Genomic DNA, 18758 nt, shown 5'->3' on the forward strand with positions numbered 1-18758 from the left:
TGAGAGCCTTGCTTTTCTCTGCTTACTGTGTGTTTATGTTATGGAAACAGATGATCCGCTGTGGCGCCCCCTAATGGCAGCAGCCACAAGTAGTAGTAGTAGTAGTAGTAGTAGTAGTAGTAGACTGTGTGTTAATGTTACCACAACATGTTGGTGTTTGTGTGTGTGTGCACATATGTGTGTGCTTTTCACAGCTTTACCACTGAACCCACTGTGTACACAAGCCTGTAAGAAGACTGGCACTCTTCAATCCAGCTTCTGCCCTCACGACTTTGGTGAGTCACGCCTCCTACACCTTTCCTCCCTTCCCATGCCACTACATGCCACGTCTTTCTCTCCTCTCATAGTAGAGCTGTCGAACACGTGGCTGTGATGTGCCCACAGTACAGTCGGATGTGGACTAATACATACAAACACATGTACACAAATATACCCCTTGTAGCATCACACCTAGGCCATTACCCAAATTCTATACGCCTTACAAACCCCTGCACACCAAGACTTAAAGGGGAAATCCGCAACTTTTCTCTGTTATCCGTCTGGACCATTGATTCAGGTTACATAATGCTAACGATCATCTCCATCACGGTTGGAGACTCTCTCCATATACACCGCTGGTGACATTGTTGAGCGTGTAGGGATGAAGACTGGTGCAGCGGCAAACACGTTCCCACTCAAACAGGCTTGAAACGTGACGACGATGTGGCGACCCAGATAGCAAAATTGCGGTGGCCCGGACCCGTCCCACACCCGACACTTCATCCGGCCCACATACCTTGTGGAATGATGGCACTTGGGCGGTCCGCTCCTGTTTGCCAGATCTTGGCCAGAACCAAGCCATAGCAATGCCGCATGTGCCACATATTTGCCAAAGGTGGCCCGTATTTGTTTTGTGATATTTGGGCCAAATTCACCATTTACCACACGGGCCACTTCAGGGTCACCGCATCTTTGCCAAAAAAGGCCCACATTTGGTTTGGCATATTTGGGCCATATTTGCTATTAAATATGTGGGCCACTTCAGGCTCACATCCAATTTTGTCAGGGACAGAAGAAGGCCATCAGTGCCGCATCATTGCCTGAAGTGGCCCACATCCGGATGCTAACTGGGGATGCTTGTGTTGAACAGCTAATCACCAGTTCTACAATCAATATTCCAGCATTGGCAGTGTTCCCATGTAGTTTGATATAGTTTCTAATACGTTAGACTGCAGTGATGGCTGGTGGTGATTTTGGGTGGGCGGCCTAATAAATGCATTACACCCATCAATATTTCACGCTGCAGCAACAGCAGCGTCACATCTGAGATACCAGGTTACAGCACAACGCTATAGAGAAGTACCCACAATGTGTCCCCAGTCTCTTCGCTTCCTATTTTTCCTCCAAAGAATCGAAGACAATGGATGATAAAATAAATAATCCACATCGTTCATGTTAACGCCCGCACTTCACCTTCCCCTCCCCACGCTCACGCAAGTAGCGCCTCACTGTATGTAACGTTACTCTGTACGTCTGCTGTCTTTGGTCAAAAGTAAGTCAGAATTCCGAGACATAAAGTCGCAATTGTGAGAAATAAAGTCGGAATCAACCAATTAACCAAACTTTCTTTTCTTTTCTTTTTCTTGAATGTGGTGGAACGTGGCCTCCTTAAACAAGTCAGCGGCCTGAGGACTGAATGAATTTAGCTCAAATGATCAGCAAATCAAGGGAGCGTAACACGATGCCTGTCACTCAATACGAAGATGAATGGAAGTGGATGCAACTGTGTTTGGGCTGTAAAAAATAGGCCATTTTTTAATAAATATATATATATCCTATGTTTTTTTTGGTGAATATTTGGGGCTGTTGCTGCTCAAGCTTCCACCAAAATTTAAAACGTTCTAAGATTTTTTTCAAACACTTTTTTATTGTTATTTATGTTTGTTTATTTAGATCCCCATTAGCTGTTACACAAGGCAACAGCTACTCTTCCTGCTAGTCTAAAAGAAAGGGAGGGCTTAGCCCCGTTAGCCCGTTAGCTTACTAGGTCCCAGGATCCATTTTTACAAGAGTGGGAACTGTTTACTGCTGAGCTGATGACACACCAGCCACAATGGCTGCTACACGTTGTTTGTAGTCCCAGAAAATCAGTACATGGAGGTCTATTTCTCTCTGCCTCCTACATCCAAGTACAGCACAACACTGTTATACTGGAATATTGACTGTGGCCAACACAATCACCGCATCGCCATCATGTTTCAAATGGAGAAAATAACATATAATAGAGAAAACTCGCAGATTACAGCTTTTTTTTTTGGTTCACCATCCTGTTTAAACAAAATGCAAAACAATAATTGTTGGGCTTGTATGCTTTTGAAACCTTCTAAGATTTGTTAGTGGTATCTCTTATTTCCTTGTTTCTGGATAAAATAGGACTCAGGCTAATTTTGAAACTCAAATGCCCGCATCTCTCAATAAACACAAGAGAATAAACCTTCCTCCCCTTCATCCCAGTATGGTACTCGAGCATTTGGGACAGGTTTTGCAATGAAATGGCCAAAATTACGTCGCAAGTTAATGCTTGCAGATTTACATATTCCTGTCTTTAAATTTAATTGACAGGTTTTTTTAGGTTCACAAAAATGTGAAAATCCCCAAATCTGATCAATTTCGCACCATTTCTCTAGTCTAGTGGTTCGGCGTAATTCTCTGTCTTATAGAGTAGAACACATAAATACTTAATTCTGCCCTGAAAACACTTAAATATTAAAGGCGGCTGACTTATGAATGTGTCAAATTCGAAAATAAATCGAAGTTATTTAAAAAAAGTTTTTTTTATCACATCAAACGCTTTCTCTGACTTTTCCTGCTCTTTCTCTCTCTCTCTCTCTCGTTATCTCAGTGATCGTGGGTAAGGTGACGTCATTAGAGGCGGCCACGAGGGGCGGTGTGACGGTAGAAGTGTCCATCATCAAGGCTTATAAAGCAGGAAGTCTGAACATCAATAAATCGGGACCGATCCGGTCGGTCAGTCTTACCTCCGCCTGCAAGAAATGCCCCGGGCTACAGAAAGGTAGGGCGACCGAGAGGGGCCCAACAAGCCGTATGACGCGAACACCAATATTCACAATATCCACCTCTGTCTGTTTCACTTTGCATCTATCACTCTCATAAACATGCAACAACAAAAAAAACAACCAACAAAACAAAATACAAACCTAACACTACAACAACAATTGTCAGTTGGATCTGTGGATGGACGTCTGTGTTTGACTGTCTCTTTTTTCAGGATTGAACTACGTGTTGATGGGGAAAGTGGACGCTCAGGGCAAAGGCCTTCTCAGCCCCTCCAGTTTCACTCTACTCTATAAACCCATCCACGCCAAAGCGCTGGCCAACCTGGCGCGCCAATCATGCTGACATCACGGCCCGCTCCACCTATCAGGATGAAAGTCCCGCCCCTCCCTCGTTCTCTATATATTAATTGTAAAAATATTATAAGAAATCAACATTTTTTATATGGATACTGTTATGAAAAACGGTGAAACTTCAAATAAACAAGGAGATACAAACAACTTTAAAAACACGTATCAATACTTGCATTGTGTTTTGTATGTTTTAAAGGGAAACAAGATTTTTGTATAGTGTAGCGCTGGGACAGACACACACGCACACACACACACACACATACGGGGACTTTGAGGAGCGTTTCTTTTCGAAGGGCGGATGGGGAATTGAGTTGAGAGAGGGAGGGAGAGACGTCGGTAGAAAAATAAAGTTGGAGTTGTTTTGCTGCCGAACTGAAATCTTCGTCTCCGTTTGTCACCGGTACGCGACGCTACAGCTGGTGTCAGAAGTGGGATTTAAACCCACGTGGCTAGCCGGTGGCAGCATGGAGGAATTGCTCGCCCCGCCCAGCCCCGGTACAACGGAAGAAGAATTGGATCGCGGCGACAACGAGGGATGAAACGGAAGGAAGCGCGGAGGCATGTGACGCACCGAAGAGGATGAGTTCAACCGGGACGGACGTGGACATGGAGGATGGATGGCGCGGAGCTCGGAAGCCAGGGAGACAGGTAGGGGAAATGACGGGGGTAGCATGTAAGGGTTATCGGGTTGATAACGTCAACGCTAGCTGGGCTCAGGCCACTGCTGCATTGAAATGCCCTGTGTTTACAAGGTTAGCAGCTAATGGTAGCCTAGCTGTTGGCCAGCCTGAGCTAGGTTTAGCTAACGTAGCGCCCCTTGCCTTACCTGTGTTTGTTAGCCCGACTGCTAGCCAGCCTGAGCTAGGCCCCGCTAACGTAGTGCCCACTGCTGTGCCTGTGCCCGCCAGCCTAGCCGCTGCCCAGTGTTACTCAGGCTTTAGCTCTGTAGCCCCCACACTGCTCAGCCTGGGCCCACTGCTTTAGGTAGCCAATCCAGAGTATATGGCGCTTTTGGCTAGCGTGGCTGGTCCCCACGCTAGCCAAGCTAGTGAGGTAGAGGTAACCCCGATAACCCGAGCATATGCACCGTGCATTTCCCCTGAGCCTGGGGTCAATCGAACTAGCCAGCAATCCCAATTAACCAGCACCCCAGCAGCCAGTGTGCTTCTCCCCCCGGACCCCATCGAGAGGCTAGCCACAGCTCTCGCCACAGCTTTCGCCCCCACCCTCACGGGAACTGTCTCAACCCTGGCCCCAAAGACTGAACCGCAGAGAGGCAGCCTGTGGGTTGGATGATACGACAGACACATGGAGTGGGAAACCTACTGAACACAATTCCAAACTAATCGCCAATGCCGAGCGGTGGACCACAGCGGAGTGGGCAGTGCGGCTCGCGGCAGCGTTGGATGGAGACGCTAGGAAGGTGCTACTAGAGCTGTCAAGCATGGACATGGAGGACGCCCAGGCTATCGCCCAGGCTGTGGAGAGACAGTTTGGTGACCTCACATCCCCCACATCAGCCAGACACAGGTTCAACAGCAGGGTTAGGAGGACCGGGGAGAAACTAGGAGTGTACGCCGCTGAGCTACGCCAGTTAGCCCGCAAAGCTTTCCCTGAGTTTGACGAAGGACAGAGGTTCATCCCGGCGAAGGAGGCATTCATCAGTGGCCTGACCCCCCCTCCCCCTACGACAGCAGGTTCGGCTTAGTAACCCACTGTCCTGGGAGGACGCGCTGGAGCGCGGGCAGAAGGTGGAGCAGATTTTGGAGGAAGGACTGGAAGAAACCCCCTGCCACATGGCTGCTCAGCCTACTCGGCCCCAACCTACCCCGCCAGACCCCCTTCCCCCAGAGCATCAACAAGCCCTGCGCTTTTGCCCCCGACGTCCAACTGCCGAGATGCTGGAACTGCAGCTGGTGGGGGCACACCCAGTATCGTTACCCTGTGCTACCTCTGGGAAACGGGAGGGGGACGGAGTAAGGGGGAGCATCTCCATCTCGGGAACTACAGTCTCCCCCATGTCGCCAGCGAGGAACAACTACATTCAAGAAGCTAGCCCGTGGTCTCTGATGACGTTGTCAAGTGCGTGGTGGTCGCTGGTGGTGGTAGAAGGTGAACCGGTGAGCCTTAGTGGACACAGGATCCACTGTCATCCTGGTGCACCCCGAGCTGTTGATGGCTCTACAGAACCCCTGCCTCCGCCACCCAGCCACTCATCACTGTCACTGGGGACCGGGCCCCAATGCTGGGCCATTGCATGATGAACATTTGGGCGTTTGATCGGGACTTCGAGCAGTTGGCCTGGGTGGCCGACATCCCAGAGCCATGCCTGTTGGGGCTGGACTTCCTGCGGAGAGTGGGGTACGTGTTGGACCTGATACACGAAACTGTGACCTTAAAGGATGGGTCTGCCTACCCACTGCAACCCTGCAACCGACATCACAGTCTCCCTCGAGCCTAGCTATAGGTGGGCGATGCCCTGAGCCTGCGTCGCCCACCTGCACAGCGCCACCGAACCTCACCGGAGGGCGACACCCTGAGTCCGTGTCAACCCCACTACCGGTGCCCCACCGCCCTGCTGGGCAGCAACACCCTAAGCCCGCATTGCGCCCTCCCCCCCCCCCGCACAGCGCCACCGGGCCTCACCAGAGGGCGACAACACTGAGTCCGTGTCAGCCCCCCAGCCAAAGCTGCAGCGTCCTCATGGCACATCACCAAGCCCTGTCAGAAGACAACACACCGAACCCCACATCATTGCTAGTCCGCGTCGGGCCCCAGATTTTACCCGCCCCGAACCTGGAGGAGCTGAACACGCAGCATCAGGTGACAGGTGGAGAACCTCAAGGACCCTCGGTGAAGATCCCCGGCCCGTGATGTCTTGCTACACAGCCTCCCTGCTCTGCCCAGGGCTGTCATATGCAGCAGCAGTTCGCGTGGTCCACCCACCCTCTTCCTCCCTCAATGGAGGACACAGTCAGGTCAGTGTGGGTCCAAAACCAGGACAGGCCGATGATGGAGCAACAACAGTGGCTGTGGAAGGTGCTGTCCAGACACCTCGCCGCCTTCGCCACTTTCCCTGTCGATCTGGGACGCACTCACGTGGTCCAGCACGACATTGACACTGGGACGGCCCACCCCATCCGCCAACGCCCCCGCTGCCTGCCAACCACATGACAGGCAGCCGCTGAGAGGCGTCTGGAGGAGATGCAGGTGGCAGGAGTCATTGAGCCGTCCGACAGCCCCTGGGTGTCTCCCATCGTGATGGTCCCCAAGAAGGATAACACGTGGAATTTCGGTGCCTGAACGAGGTCACAGTGAAGGACTCCTACCCACTGCCACGTGTGGATGAAGCTTTAGACAGCATTTCGAGCTCCAGCTGGTTCTCATCCCTGGATCTGAGGAGCGGCTACTGACAAGTCGCGCTGACCCCTGAGGCGTGTCTGAAGATGGTGTTCACCACAGAAACGGGGCTCTGGCAGTTCATCACTGTGCCGTTTGGTTTGTGCAATGTCCGGGCTACATTTGAGTAGCTGATGGAGGTTTATGGATGTGGTGAGGGAAGACATGCAGGTGGCTGGTGTGACAGAGGAGGATGCAGAAGACAGGGAGAGATGGAGGCGGATGATCCGCTGTGGCGACCCCTAACAGGAGCAGCCGAAAGTAGTAGTAGTAGATGGAGCGAGTGCTACAGGGTGTCCCCGCGCAGTCTTGCCAGGTCTACCTGGACGACGTCCTGGTCCATGGCCCCCATTTTGCTGTGGCCCTAGCCGCGCTGGACGATGTGCTGACCAAAATAGAGGAAGCAGGGCTGAAGTTGCACCCAGAGAAGTGCAAGCTGCTGAGGAGAGAGGTCACGTTCCTGGGCCACAGGGTCAGCGGAGATGGTGTGGTGACAGCGGAGGACAAGGTTCACACGGTCCGAAACTGGCCGACGCCCAAAAACGTGCGACAGCTGCGGGCGTTCCTGGGGTTAGCATCCTACTACCGCCGGTTCATCAGGGGTTTTGCCACGGTGGCTGCCCTCCTCCACGGTCTCGCCAACAAGAACACCCGGTTTGACTGGGGTGACATGCAGCAGCAGGCGTTTGACACACTGAAACGGGCGCTGTGCCACGGGTGTAAAGAGAACCAAAGGAGGACGGTGCGTGGACCCGTATCACCTTCCCCCTGCACCACCTCCCGGCATTCTCCAGAGGGGTGACATGTTGGGCTCGTCTCACCTCTCCACACCATGCCGCTGGGAGCCGTGGTCCCTGGTCCGGGCTGCAACGATACCCCCCGCAGAGGCATGAAAGGCCCAGGCGGGTGCGCAGACGTCCCCAGCGCTACACGGACTATGTCCTCCTCGAGGACGAGGAGACTGGGGGGGCAATGTAGCGCTGGGACACACATGCACATACGGGGACTTTGAAGGGTGGATGGGGCATTGAGTTGAGAGAGAGAGGGAGAGACGTCGGTAGAAAAATAAAGTTGGAGTTGTTTTGCTGCTGAACTGAAATCTTCGTCTCCGTCTCCGTTTGTCACCGGCACGCAACGCTACAACGTCTTGTTGTAGGGTCGCTGGTTGACAGTCTGTGAATGTGAAACGTACTTCCTGGTTTGACGACAGGCTGCGTTGTTTAAGAAAATAAGAATATCAGTGCTTCACACAGCTGTATAATGTCTTTATCTGTACTGTCTTACACAATGTGGCCTGCCATCAAACCAGGAAGTGAATTTTCACATTTACAGGTTGTCTTCCGGTGATGCCACCAGCGGACGCAACTTATTCGGCGTCTCAGAAACTCTCAGGAGACTGTTCAGTCTGCTGACGGAGTCTCGTCCCTGTATGTACACAGGTAATGTTGAAAATCGAGACTGATTCTCGTAAATTATATTTTTCTGATTGAAGGAAGTCTCGTTTGGCGGACGTGCTCAGGCGGCTGATAAAACCAGCAGTCTAGACAATAGTGGCACTTCTAAATGGCAAGTTTAGTTCATGTGCAGTTGTGTAAGTTCTGCTCCGTTTCTTAGAGATGACTGTTTTAGGGGGCAAGAACATTGAAACGCTGCGCCAATGTCAGCAACATAAATGAAACATCCCCACAAAGTGACTTTAATCACCACCTTGTCTCCCTTTTTTGATGTTTTCCGCTTCATGCAATAATACGTCCTGCGTAATTGCATCCTGCAGTGTGCAGTATAAAACCAGATGGCTGAACAGGGAAAGTTGTTCTTCATTATACATTTGGACTTGGCTCTTTGAATAAAAAAAAAGATACTTTGACTTTTATGTCTGAGAGCCACTTAAAATGAATACAGTCAAGTCATGCACAATTTTCTTTAAGTATATTGTTGTCTAAAGAGGTTGAATCTTATGGTTTTAAATGCACCCGAGGGAGAGAAAATACTTGAAGCTTCAGCCACAGCCAAAACTGTCCCTCAGCAAGTGTTTCAGCATGACAGTAATATGAACTGGATATCACTTGGTCAGTGAACCAATCAGAGACACCAATAAATCACAACTTCAGAGGAAGACACAGTGGCTCTGAAGTGCAAACCGCAGAGGCAGGGAGAGGGTGCAGAAGCAAAGGCCTCGGCCCGGAGGTGCAGATGCATGCATGTTGCATGTGCACCTCCTGGCTGCTTGTTGTCTCTGTTTTGCACTTCTGGACGACTAGTTTTTGTTTTTCTATGTTGCATCTGGGCCCTGTGATGGACTGGCGGCCTGTCCAGGGTGCCTCCCCGCCTGCCGCCCAATGACTGCTGGGATAGCCTCCAGCATCCTCGCGACCCTGAGAGCAGGATAAGCGGTTTGGATGATGGATGAATGGATGGGTGATTAAAGGACGCACATCACTGAGTCATGATGTTGGCGCTTGAGATCATTTCAATACCAATAAAGCCGATGTAAGCCGACCCCTTTCCGCTGTGGTGTGTGGTTGGAGCCGCCATAATTTAGCAGGAGCCCTGTTGTTCAGATAACAGTTGTACCCGCTGAGACGGGGCGACATAAGACAGGCTTCACAAAAGTAGTTAACAAGTGTTCGTCATTCAAAAATTATGAATACAGAATATCCCTGAAAAGATCTCGTCTGTGGTCTGTGTCTGTGTTTTGAATGAGCTGGACTCTTGGTTCTCTGCTCTGAGAAAGGATGAAATACACTCCCATGGCATCACAACCTGAATATGAGCCAAAATTGTGTATTTTTATGAAGACGAGACATTAAGCACACCCTTCAGAAAATATAAAAATTGTGTATTTTTGATAGTTTAATTTTGTGGCGCCCCCCCCCTTTTAGTGGCTACCTTGTTTTTTAAACCAACAAAGCTCATCTAATGTTGTCTCCTAAAGTTTGCTTTAGAGATCAATTTTGAAAATGAAGAAATGGGGGAAATTGCTCAATTTCTATTCTGGGAACAAATGGCTGTACTGCCGTACAGCCGGTTCAACCAGGCCGGTTCAACCAGTTTAACGTGGGCGTGCATACATGGTGCACCCAGAAGCAGCTACTAGATGTGGCTTTAGAGATTTGACAGGTCGTGGTAAAGCTGGAAGTGTCCACCATCTTGTCTTTTTTGATGTTTTGAGATGAAATCTCATATCAACTTAAAAAAAAAAAGAAAAAAGAAAAGACAATTGTTTAGCTACTTTCTTTGGACAAATGTGTAAATAACTGGAGGGAAGCGGAAATAACAGTACATTCATCATTTGTATTGCTGTGCAAGCAACAAGTGTGCTACAACTACAATGATACGATTCATTCGCTTCAGACAGGAGGAAAAATACAGGAGAATTTATCATCAGTCATTTTATGTTGAATTTCAATGAGCGCTGTACAAAAACCTTCAGTGGAGTTCAAGCTGACCATGTACATACAGTAACACAATGTAATACAGAATACCGTATAAATAGTGCTGCAACCTGACTCATTTGTTTAGCTGAAAAAGAAAGTGCACTTGCTGCAAAGGCAGAGAAAAAAGGTTACCGAGTCGATGCTCATGTGCCTAATCAATAATCAATGACTGTTTTAATCTGTAGCAAGGCGGCGTTTAGAGTTAAATAGGCATCTGGAGATGGTGACGAAGACTAGGCTTCATCAGAACAGAAGGCTGTAACTACTAGAAAGGTAACAGTAGATGCATCTAATGGTCACAATGAGAGAAACCTGCTATGTGATGCTGATGAATAAGATATGTAGTTGACTCCTGATTGGACCAACAACGCGTTCATTGAATAACCATTAAGCTCCTTATTTGCAGCCCCCTGAGATCAATGCAGACTCATTCCTCCTTCGGTCGGGTCCGTCTACACGTCATCGTCCGGGTCGGCCCGGCCGCACACGAAGAAGCAGCCGAGCACACAGGAGCCGAACAACAGGAAGAGGCCCAGGAAGATGTAGACCAGGGTGGTGGTCCAGAACGCAAACAGGTAGAGCGTCTTGTTGCAGTATGGATCCAGATTTGTTGTAGTCTGATTGAAGTTGGGTTTATAGATGGAGTAGATCCACACATTACCTAGAAACAAAAGAAGCACACAGGACAAAACACTGTTTAAAGTTGATTTTCGACTCATTCAATAACCCTGTAATAGAGTACACAGTTTGGAGGAAGAAAAAAAGAAAAGAAAAAAAATACAGATCTTGGTTTTAAAATAGTGACCCTAACCATCCGTCTCTGGAGTTCCTGGGCAGCCCACATAGTGAATACATACACGGTCCCAAACAGGACATCTGGTGTTGGATTAGTGTCAGTGCACTGAAGTCTCAGGTGCTGACGGTCCTATTGAATATGACCCCTTTTGTTGTGACCGATGTACAACAAATGTGAATTCCCTAAACAACGAACACAAACTGTCCAGTAAGCCCAAATGTGGGGAGGACATCATTTTTCAGTATAACTCATGGACGAGTGGTGGAAAGTAATAGAGTACAAGTACTTTGTTGCTGTACTTACGTGCATTTTTCAAGTGTATAGTATATTAAATTTAAGAGACGTTTGACTTGCTCCACCACAGGTACATTTCAAAATAAATACTTTTTACTCCACCAGGTGACCAAGTCAGTCACGTTACTTTAGTTAATAAAAAGATATCTCATTAAAATGTAAGTAAAGTAAGATCAAATCTTTCAATCGTTGTTAAGATTTGTTCACAGTACCTTCATTTGCCTCATTGCAATTCAGTGTTTATGTAGACTTGGAGAATAAAATCTCCTGATTCATAGACTTCAGTGTTCAGAGGTGGGAATTTGGTTTGTTTTATTAGATCTGGGTCACAGGGTAAAAACAAACAAGGGACTGGATTTATCAAACATCTAAAAAAAAAATACTGCCAGTGAAGGATTGCTCATCAATGACTCGTGACATCCATGTCTTTGGAAATTACTATATCAACGACTATATGTACCATTTTTTTTATTATCAGTGTCTGCCTTCACATTCATCTGCAGAAACAGAGTAGTAGTCTTACTTTAAATCGTATCATCAACTCTGTTACACTAGGGTCTGAATATGATGAGTACTTTTACATTTAATACTTTAAATCCATCCATGAGCAAGTACTTATATACTTTTACTTACATAGAACTCATGCACGCGATGCACTGCTATCATGTTTTCATCGCTGATTACGATTCTGTAGTCACCAAAAATGCAGCAAATCAAGCAAGTTTGCTTTTATTTATAGCACGTTACTCATGACTTCTGGAATCTCATTTCAGTCTTGGGTGAACTATGATAACAATGCTCCATTTTAGCCTGGTGTTGTTGACCCAGTGTACCAGTCTCAGCGTGGGTGCGTTTCCCAATACAAATGTCACTGTAGAACTTTCACGAGAGCCATTTTGTGTCAGGTATTTACACTTTAAGAGTAACTAAACCCTAGACCATCTACAGGTCAAAAACCACGTGAAGGTTGAGAACATGGCAGGCTGGTCTTGGCACGCTTCAATGTTAGCATAACGGGATAATGACTAGGGGTGGGACTCTTTGGGAATCTCAGGATTCGATTTCAATTCGTGAGGTCACGATTCGATTCAAAAAATCGATTCTCGGTTAATAATCAATTCTTGATTCAATACATGCACAGATTTGATTCTAGATTGCTGTTTTGAGCTACTTTTCGCATTTGACTGCAGTGGACAGGTCAGCACACCGAATCAGATGTAAACCTCGGAGTGGAGTGTATTTTCTTATGCTTCCCAGTGTAGCCCCACTCAGTAATAAGACACACACACGTCAGTTCACATGACTGCAATAATCTGAAACCTGTTACTGGCAATCTAATGCAATCTGGCATAACAAAGCAAGGCAGGCCTGAGATAAATGGTCACATTTCTCGACACAAAAATAGAAACCTCTGCAAAGATAAAACTGGTGGCACCTTTTTCTATACAGTTTCTTAGCAACCTTAAATATATTAACAAATAATGATTGTTAATGCAAGACTGAATACGTTTTTCCTCCTCCGTTGCTCGCGGATACTCCGCTGCTCACACCGAGGAGGTCTATCTGGCAAGAACTGGCCCGGCGTGGCAACATAGCGCCATCTGTAGGATTTAGCGAGCTACACTATTTATAGTTCTCGGGTCAGGAAAAATAATTAAACTTGAATATGAATCGATTTTTGGAAATTGTGAATCAAATTGGAAGCGGTAGAAGATTTCTTTGTGCGAATCGATTTTCTCTCCACTCCTGTTAAACACAACCACAGCTAATAACATTAATAATGGGTCTGTTGGCGGTAGGTGTGCCAAAGAACCAGTGCTGACAGTACTGTTGACAACTGTTGGTGCTGGATCCGTCTGCCTGTCCATGCTGATGGTGTACTGACACACCTAAATGAATGATTATTTAACGTTTGAGTGCCGGTCTGAATGTTGAGACTCGTATTGGAAAAACAGCCTGCCTGTCTGGTCTACAGACTCACCGGTGATGAACCAGCAGAAGAGGAAGAGGGAGGTCAGGGAGTTCCAGGCTATGCAGTAGTGGCTGATGGGGTTGGTGGTCCCGTCTTTGGGCTCCTGAGCGCAGGGCAGACAGGACTGCACGGTCAGCAGCATCCCAAAGATCCCCATCACTATCAGGTAGATGGGGATGTAGTGCTGCCTCGGACACTCATCCAGGTAAGACACACCTGTCGCAAGACAAATGGGAGGGAGTTGTGCAGACTGACAGAGCATCCAAAATTACACACTAGCACGCTATTTAGTGCGTGTTTTTAGTACGTCCGAAACCAGAGTATGCATCAAATAGTATGTGAAAAATACCAGGATCTAATGCTACATGCAGCTACATTTCGGGATACGCAATACAAGACACTACGCTGGCATGAATATCCCACAATGCACTGCAATACTTCACGACAATGACCAACAATCGCGAAGGGCGTTACACAACCCGAGCAGCAGGTTCACCACACCAGTAAGTTTTGTGCAGCGTGTTGCCATTAACCCGCAAAGATCTGAAAGCAAGTGAAGTAGTATGTCCGAACAGTCCTTGTACTTTTTACTCACATACTAATAGTGTACTGGAAGATAATACACATATGTAGTGTGTAGTAAATAGTACGTGATTTCGGACGTAACCTTAGTCTCTGAAACTGAGATGCATGATTAAAGATCCAGTCCAGATGAAAAATCACATTTTTCGATCTCGTTTTCTTTTCATCCTGTTCAGTTTCTTTTCATCCTGTTCAGTTTCTTTTCATGCCCTATGGAATTCCCCTTTGTGTGTGAAAATTGCTATACTAATAAACTTGCCTTGCTTTGCCTAAAACTATTTTACCCCGTGACCTTCCACCCCTGCCGCACACACGCAAAAAGACAATTTCCACAAATAATTCCCCTAGATCCCCCCACAGCTATACAAGATGCCCCATCACCAGTAGGAGTCACCAGTTGCAATGGTGAGACACGTTACCCCACACTTGAGCATTAATTCAATATTAGTCTTTAATTGAAATTGTATCGGGGGGTGAAATTTGGACAGTTTTGTTGTCTAAAGGTCGTACAAAACGAGGTCTGAAATATTTGAAGGAGGTTTATTTGAAAACTAGTTTTGGCTTGATATTAGAGAGTAGTATCCCCTCTCTATGACATTAGCATATAGAAGAGATTTGAACAATTAGCCCCGCCTCCTGACCAACCAGAGGCAAGCGCTGCCCTCTGACTGATTTATGACACCCACAAGTCCCCTCCCCCCTGTGGTTTGATATTCTTTGCATTTCCCAACAGTTCAATGTGATGAACCTCAGTTGGATTCTTAAACATGGTGTTTGTGCATATCTGAGTAGATGTCATGATATGTACACACACACACACACAGATATATAATATCTCGATATTGTGTAAATGTGTGTAATTGTATATGATTATTGTGATAATAACGTTTACCATGTGGCCAGGCACTATTTCACACAGGGATGACTATAAAACAGTTCTGTAAAGCCGTCCACTCACCAATTGCGATCTCGGCGACAGGCAGGATGCAGAGCATCACCTTGGAACAAACTGAGAAAAGACAAAACCAGCAAATGAGGACCAAGACTTCTTTGCTATGGATACTTAGACTACGTTTAAGCGTTGACACGGATGGAGAGAAAGTCTCTCACCCAGTATCGGTGTTGGAGGTTGAGGAGGATGGCGGATGTGTCGTAGCAGTCCTCTGTCTGACATTGTCGGTAACGATAACTCTCACCTACTGGAGGAGATAAAAGGCTACAATGTTACACTTTCATAACGGTACTTTATAATGCTACAAAGTAACGTTCCATATTACTTTATAGCGCTACAAAGTAACTTTCCATATTACTTCATAGCGCTACAAAGTAACGTTCCATATGACTTTATAGCGCTACAAAGTAGCGTTCCATATTACTTTATAGCGCTACAAAGTAACGTTCCATATTACTTCATAGCGCTACAAAGTAACGTTCCATATTACTTCATAGCGCTACAAAGTAACGTTCCATATTACTTCATAGCGCTACAAAGTAACGCTCCATATTACTTCATAGCGCTACAAAGTAACGTTCCATATTACTTCATAGCGCTACAAAGTAACGTTCCATATTACTTCATAGTGCTATGAAGCAGAGCTGTCGCCAGGGCATTTAGGCCCTCATTGTAGTCCAGCAGCAACTCGTGTTAAGTTAAAACTCCTGTAGAAAGTTGCTTTTAAAACATGATCAAATAATCTGATTTAATTTCTTCTGATGCAACTGGAACCCGTCTTGGAAACCGCCTCCATATATGTTTTATCTACCGAGACAAATTCATAAAATGCGAAAACTTGTTCGGCTTTGAGAAAAGAGAAGCTTGATGAAAACGGCATCTCAGTATTGAAATCACTTTGAGTGAGATAATCTGAAAATCTGTAGTGTCGGAAGACTGTCACGGGTAAAGATTCTTGCAGACTGGACTATGTGGAAATCAGATTTCAGTGTCTGCGCATCGTGACGTAGAGGTCAGCGCCGTTTGTTGGGAGGTCGATTCAACGTGTGGTTACGAGCCCATTTCCTGAAAAATACAGTCAGTACTGGTCAAACTGGAGAGGTGCTCTATGAGGACTTCAAAATCCCCAAAGCACAAATGCAACACTTGAACGCATGTCAGCTAATATAACTTGCTGTTGAGCATTTTGACATGTATGTCAGGAGGTGTTGCACAACAGAAATTGTCGGTCTGAAACACAGATAAGCTCGGAAGGAACGATGCTTTTTGCGGTCGCTTAATTTCCTTGGCAGATGGTGATAATAAACCTCATTGACCCCCCCTCCCCCAATGCAGTTTAGTTTGCATTTCATTTTGTCCAATAGAAACCTGCAGTTTCAAGCTCCAGCAGCACACACCAAGGTGCCACTTGGACTGTGATGGACGTATTCCTCTCAGGACTCGCACCAACACACATCATCCCCCCCCCCCAAACAGGACGGTGACGTTTCTTTGCTGCCTTCTCCCCATTGCAACAGAGCAGTGTGACAGCATTCCGTGGAAAGCCAGTTTGACAAATCTGACACGAGCTAGCCTGACTGGCAGAGAGACATTCCCAGCGTATGCAACACACACACACAGAGAGAGAGAGAGAGAGAGAGAGAGAGAGAGAGAGAGAGAGAGAGAGAGAGAGTAAAACAGCATTTAGGATTATTAGTTTCCCCATTTTGGATCGTTTGCAAGCAAACCTGAGCAACAAGAGTCCACAAGCTCCTGTAAGTGGGGACGGAATCCACAAAACGCAAGTTTCACGCTAGTGTTGGAGTTGCTGCCGTGTGCTGCCTTTCAGGTGGACGCAGGTCAGTGCTGTCTGTGGTCATCGCAAGCCCATCAAGTAGCGCCGCCGTTCACCATAAACAAATTCAGCCCGGAGCGGATAACACGGAAGCCTGAAGCAGCCACACCCGGCAGCGCTGCGGGTCAGCATTTGCATCCACAGTTTGTTGGCTGGCTGCTTCCCTCACCCCGCTGGCGAGCCCGCGTTAACTAGAAGCAACAGTTAGGATGGAGTTGAGTTTGACCTCCACCGCACATCTGCGCCGGAGTTTACACAGCGTGCTCCGCATTTGGGAGAACCCGCCCGGACGGTGGGTTCTCCGCTGTTGGCCGCGCAGCCGCTTACCTCTCCGTGTGTTGGGCTCCGCCGGCAGGTACCTCTGACAGCCGCACCTTGTTGCGAGGGAGTCGACGTGTGCGCGCATGCGTGGGCTCAGCGCTGTCTCCTCCGAAGAATGTGTATCCATCAGAGATGCGTGGCGTCGCGGGTACGCGCACGCATTCACTTTTTTTTGGGACCTCCCCCGCCCCCTCCGCCCCCTTTCTCCCCAATTGTATCCGGCAAGCTGCCCAACTCCAGAGCCCTAGAAAGAGAGCGTTGCGTCGACGAGGGGTCAGAACGCGAGAGGGTCACGTGGTTCACGTAGCCGCCGAATAGTTCCAAACGAAGCTTGGCGGCTCATTTAAGTCAGTGGTTCTCAACCTTTTTGGGGTCCTGGACCCCCTGCGTATTTTTGATCTACCCTGAGGACCCCTCCACCTGATCTTGGGGGAGGGGGGTTGCAATTTGATAGAAACAGTAGAAACTGCATTTTAAATTGCATTATAGCATTTATTCACTCTTTGGGGCAAATATAAGAGCTTTCAGTTGTAACTTAGATATAGTTAACAAAACAGAATTCTTATGCAGTAACTTTCAGATATAGTTAACAAAACAGAATATGTATTCAGTAACTTTCAGATAGATGTAACAACAGGATTTTTATGCAGTAACTTTTAACAATGCAAACGGGAGCCAGATCTCTTATTAAAATACAATAAATTACACTTGTGAAACAGATGTAATTAGAGAAAAAAGTCCTGTTACCCTTTATAGTTTAGGTAGATAAAGGTCTCAGTCACATTTGAGTAAAATAATCCTATTTCTATAAATGTCATAGGATCTTTTTTTTTAAAGATATTTTATTTTCACGGACCCCTTGCAATTACACCACGGACCACTAGGGGTCCGCGGACCCCCGGTTGAGAAACACTGATTTAAATGAACTGCTTAGCCGCGATTTCTGGCAACTGTTAACCAATATCTTCAGATTTTTACATTTATGTATAGATATAGATATATTCCAACGTGACACATATTCTATGCGCATGTTAAAACTAATATGTTGTTTGAAATTGACGAGCTGTCACGCTTTAAATTACATTGTTGATTTGATTCAAACGTGCTTGTAAAATGGTCATCGTTAAAATGTCAACTGTAGCTTCTTAGCTGTAAATTAACCTTTGATCAATGCGAGAAACATACTTTCGCCATAGAAACCCTATTGCCCCGGGTCGCGCTGTTTGGCACCATCCGGGGCTCCCATGATCCGCCATTGCTGTTAAATAATTGTCCCATTGACGTCTACGGAGTTGACGTAACTCTCTCTTTCTAGGGCTCTGGTGCCGCTCTTCCGAGCCGTCCCGGTCGCTGCTCCACCCCCTGTGCCGATCCGGGGGAGGGCTGCAGACTATCACACGCCTCCTCCGATACACGTGGAGTCGCCAGCCCCTTCTTTTCACCGGACAGTGAGGAGTTTCACCAGGGGGACGGAGCGCGCGGGGGGTGCTATACAAATCCAAAATATATTTTGTCATTATTTTTTGAAAGAGAGGATTAAATGTAGTATATTCCACCAGAGGTCCCTCTGTGGCTGGTGTTAGGACTGTGCAATCAATTATAAGCAGCAAAGTATCCCAATATTTTTTATTTATCACAAAATCCTTTCAAAACATTTAGGCGAGAACATACAACAGGTTAAACACATTTCCTTTTGAGAATATTCTTAACGATAACAACATAAATAACTATAATAATAATGTACAAAAGTGTATAAATCCTTGG

General features: G+C 46.9%; 2 protein-coding genes across 5 annotated transcripts in view; one reads left to right on the forward strand and one right to left on the reverse strand.

The window, feature by feature from the left end:
• pcolceb (procollagen C-endopeptidase enhancer b) overlaps positions 1-3546 on the forward strand; it is a 12739-nt gene extending 9193 nt beyond the window's left edge. The window contains exons 7-9 of the mRNA XM_056300519.1: positions 195-275; positions 2882-3052; positions 3269-3546. Of these exons, the coding sequence (XP_056156494.1) occupies positions 195-275; positions 2882-3052; positions 3269-3399 (383 nt within the window). The 3' untranslated portion in view covers positions 3400-3546. The remainder of the gene's footprint in view (positions 1-194; positions 276-2881; positions 3053-3268) is intronic.
• A 6544-nt stretch (positions 3547-10090) lies between these two features.
• On the reverse strand, positions 10091-17054 carry LOC130130808 (transmembrane protein 272-like). 4 transcript variants are annotated; one of them, XM_056300640.1, is made up of 5 exons: positions 17001-17054; positions 14998-15086; positions 14846-14896; positions 13315-13521; positions 10091-10904 (listed from the first exon to the last, which is right to left on the reverse strand). In XM_056300640.1, the coding sequence occupies exons 2-5, from the start codon at positions 15059-15061 to the stop codon at positions 10696-10698; spliced, it is 531 nt and encodes a 176-aa protein (XP_056156615.1). In that variant the 5' UTR covers positions 15062-15086; positions 17001-17054; the 3' UTR covers positions 10091-10695. The 4 variants fall into 4 exon arrangements, with proteins under 4 accessions (XP_056156615.1, XP_056156618.1, XP_056156617.1 ...); XM_056300643.1 differs by having other exon boundaries at positions 14998-15083; positions 17001-17034; XM_056300642.1 differs by lacking the exon at positions 17001-17054 and adding an exon at positions 16567-16972 and having other exon boundaries at positions 14998-15083.
• Between the last annotated feature and the right edge of the window lie 1704 nt (positions 17055-18758).

The sequence above is a fragment of the Lampris incognitus genome, chromosome 20 (assembly GCF_029633865.1).
Source record: "Lampris incognitus isolate fLamInc1 chromosome 20, fLamInc1.hap2, whole genome shotgun sequence".
Classification (NCBI taxonomy): Eukaryota; Metazoa; Chordata; class Actinopteri; order Lampriformes; family Lampridae; genus Lampris; species Lampris incognitus.

Bases quoted from the DNA above. Each gene is read 5' to 3' on its own strand.
- LOC130130808 (XM_056300640.1), bottom strand. From the start codon at position 15,061: ATGTCAGACAGAGGACTGCTACGACACATCCGCCATCCTCCTCAACCT. The intron at 14,897-14,997 runs GTGAGAGACTTT...GTCTTTTCTCAG, and splicing joins ACCTCCAACACCGATACTGG to TTTGTTCCAAGGTGATGCTC. The intron at 10,905-13,314 runs GTGAGTCTGTAG...TTTTGTTTCTAG, and splicing joins CTTCTGCTGGTTCATCACCG to GTAATGTGTGGATCTACTCC.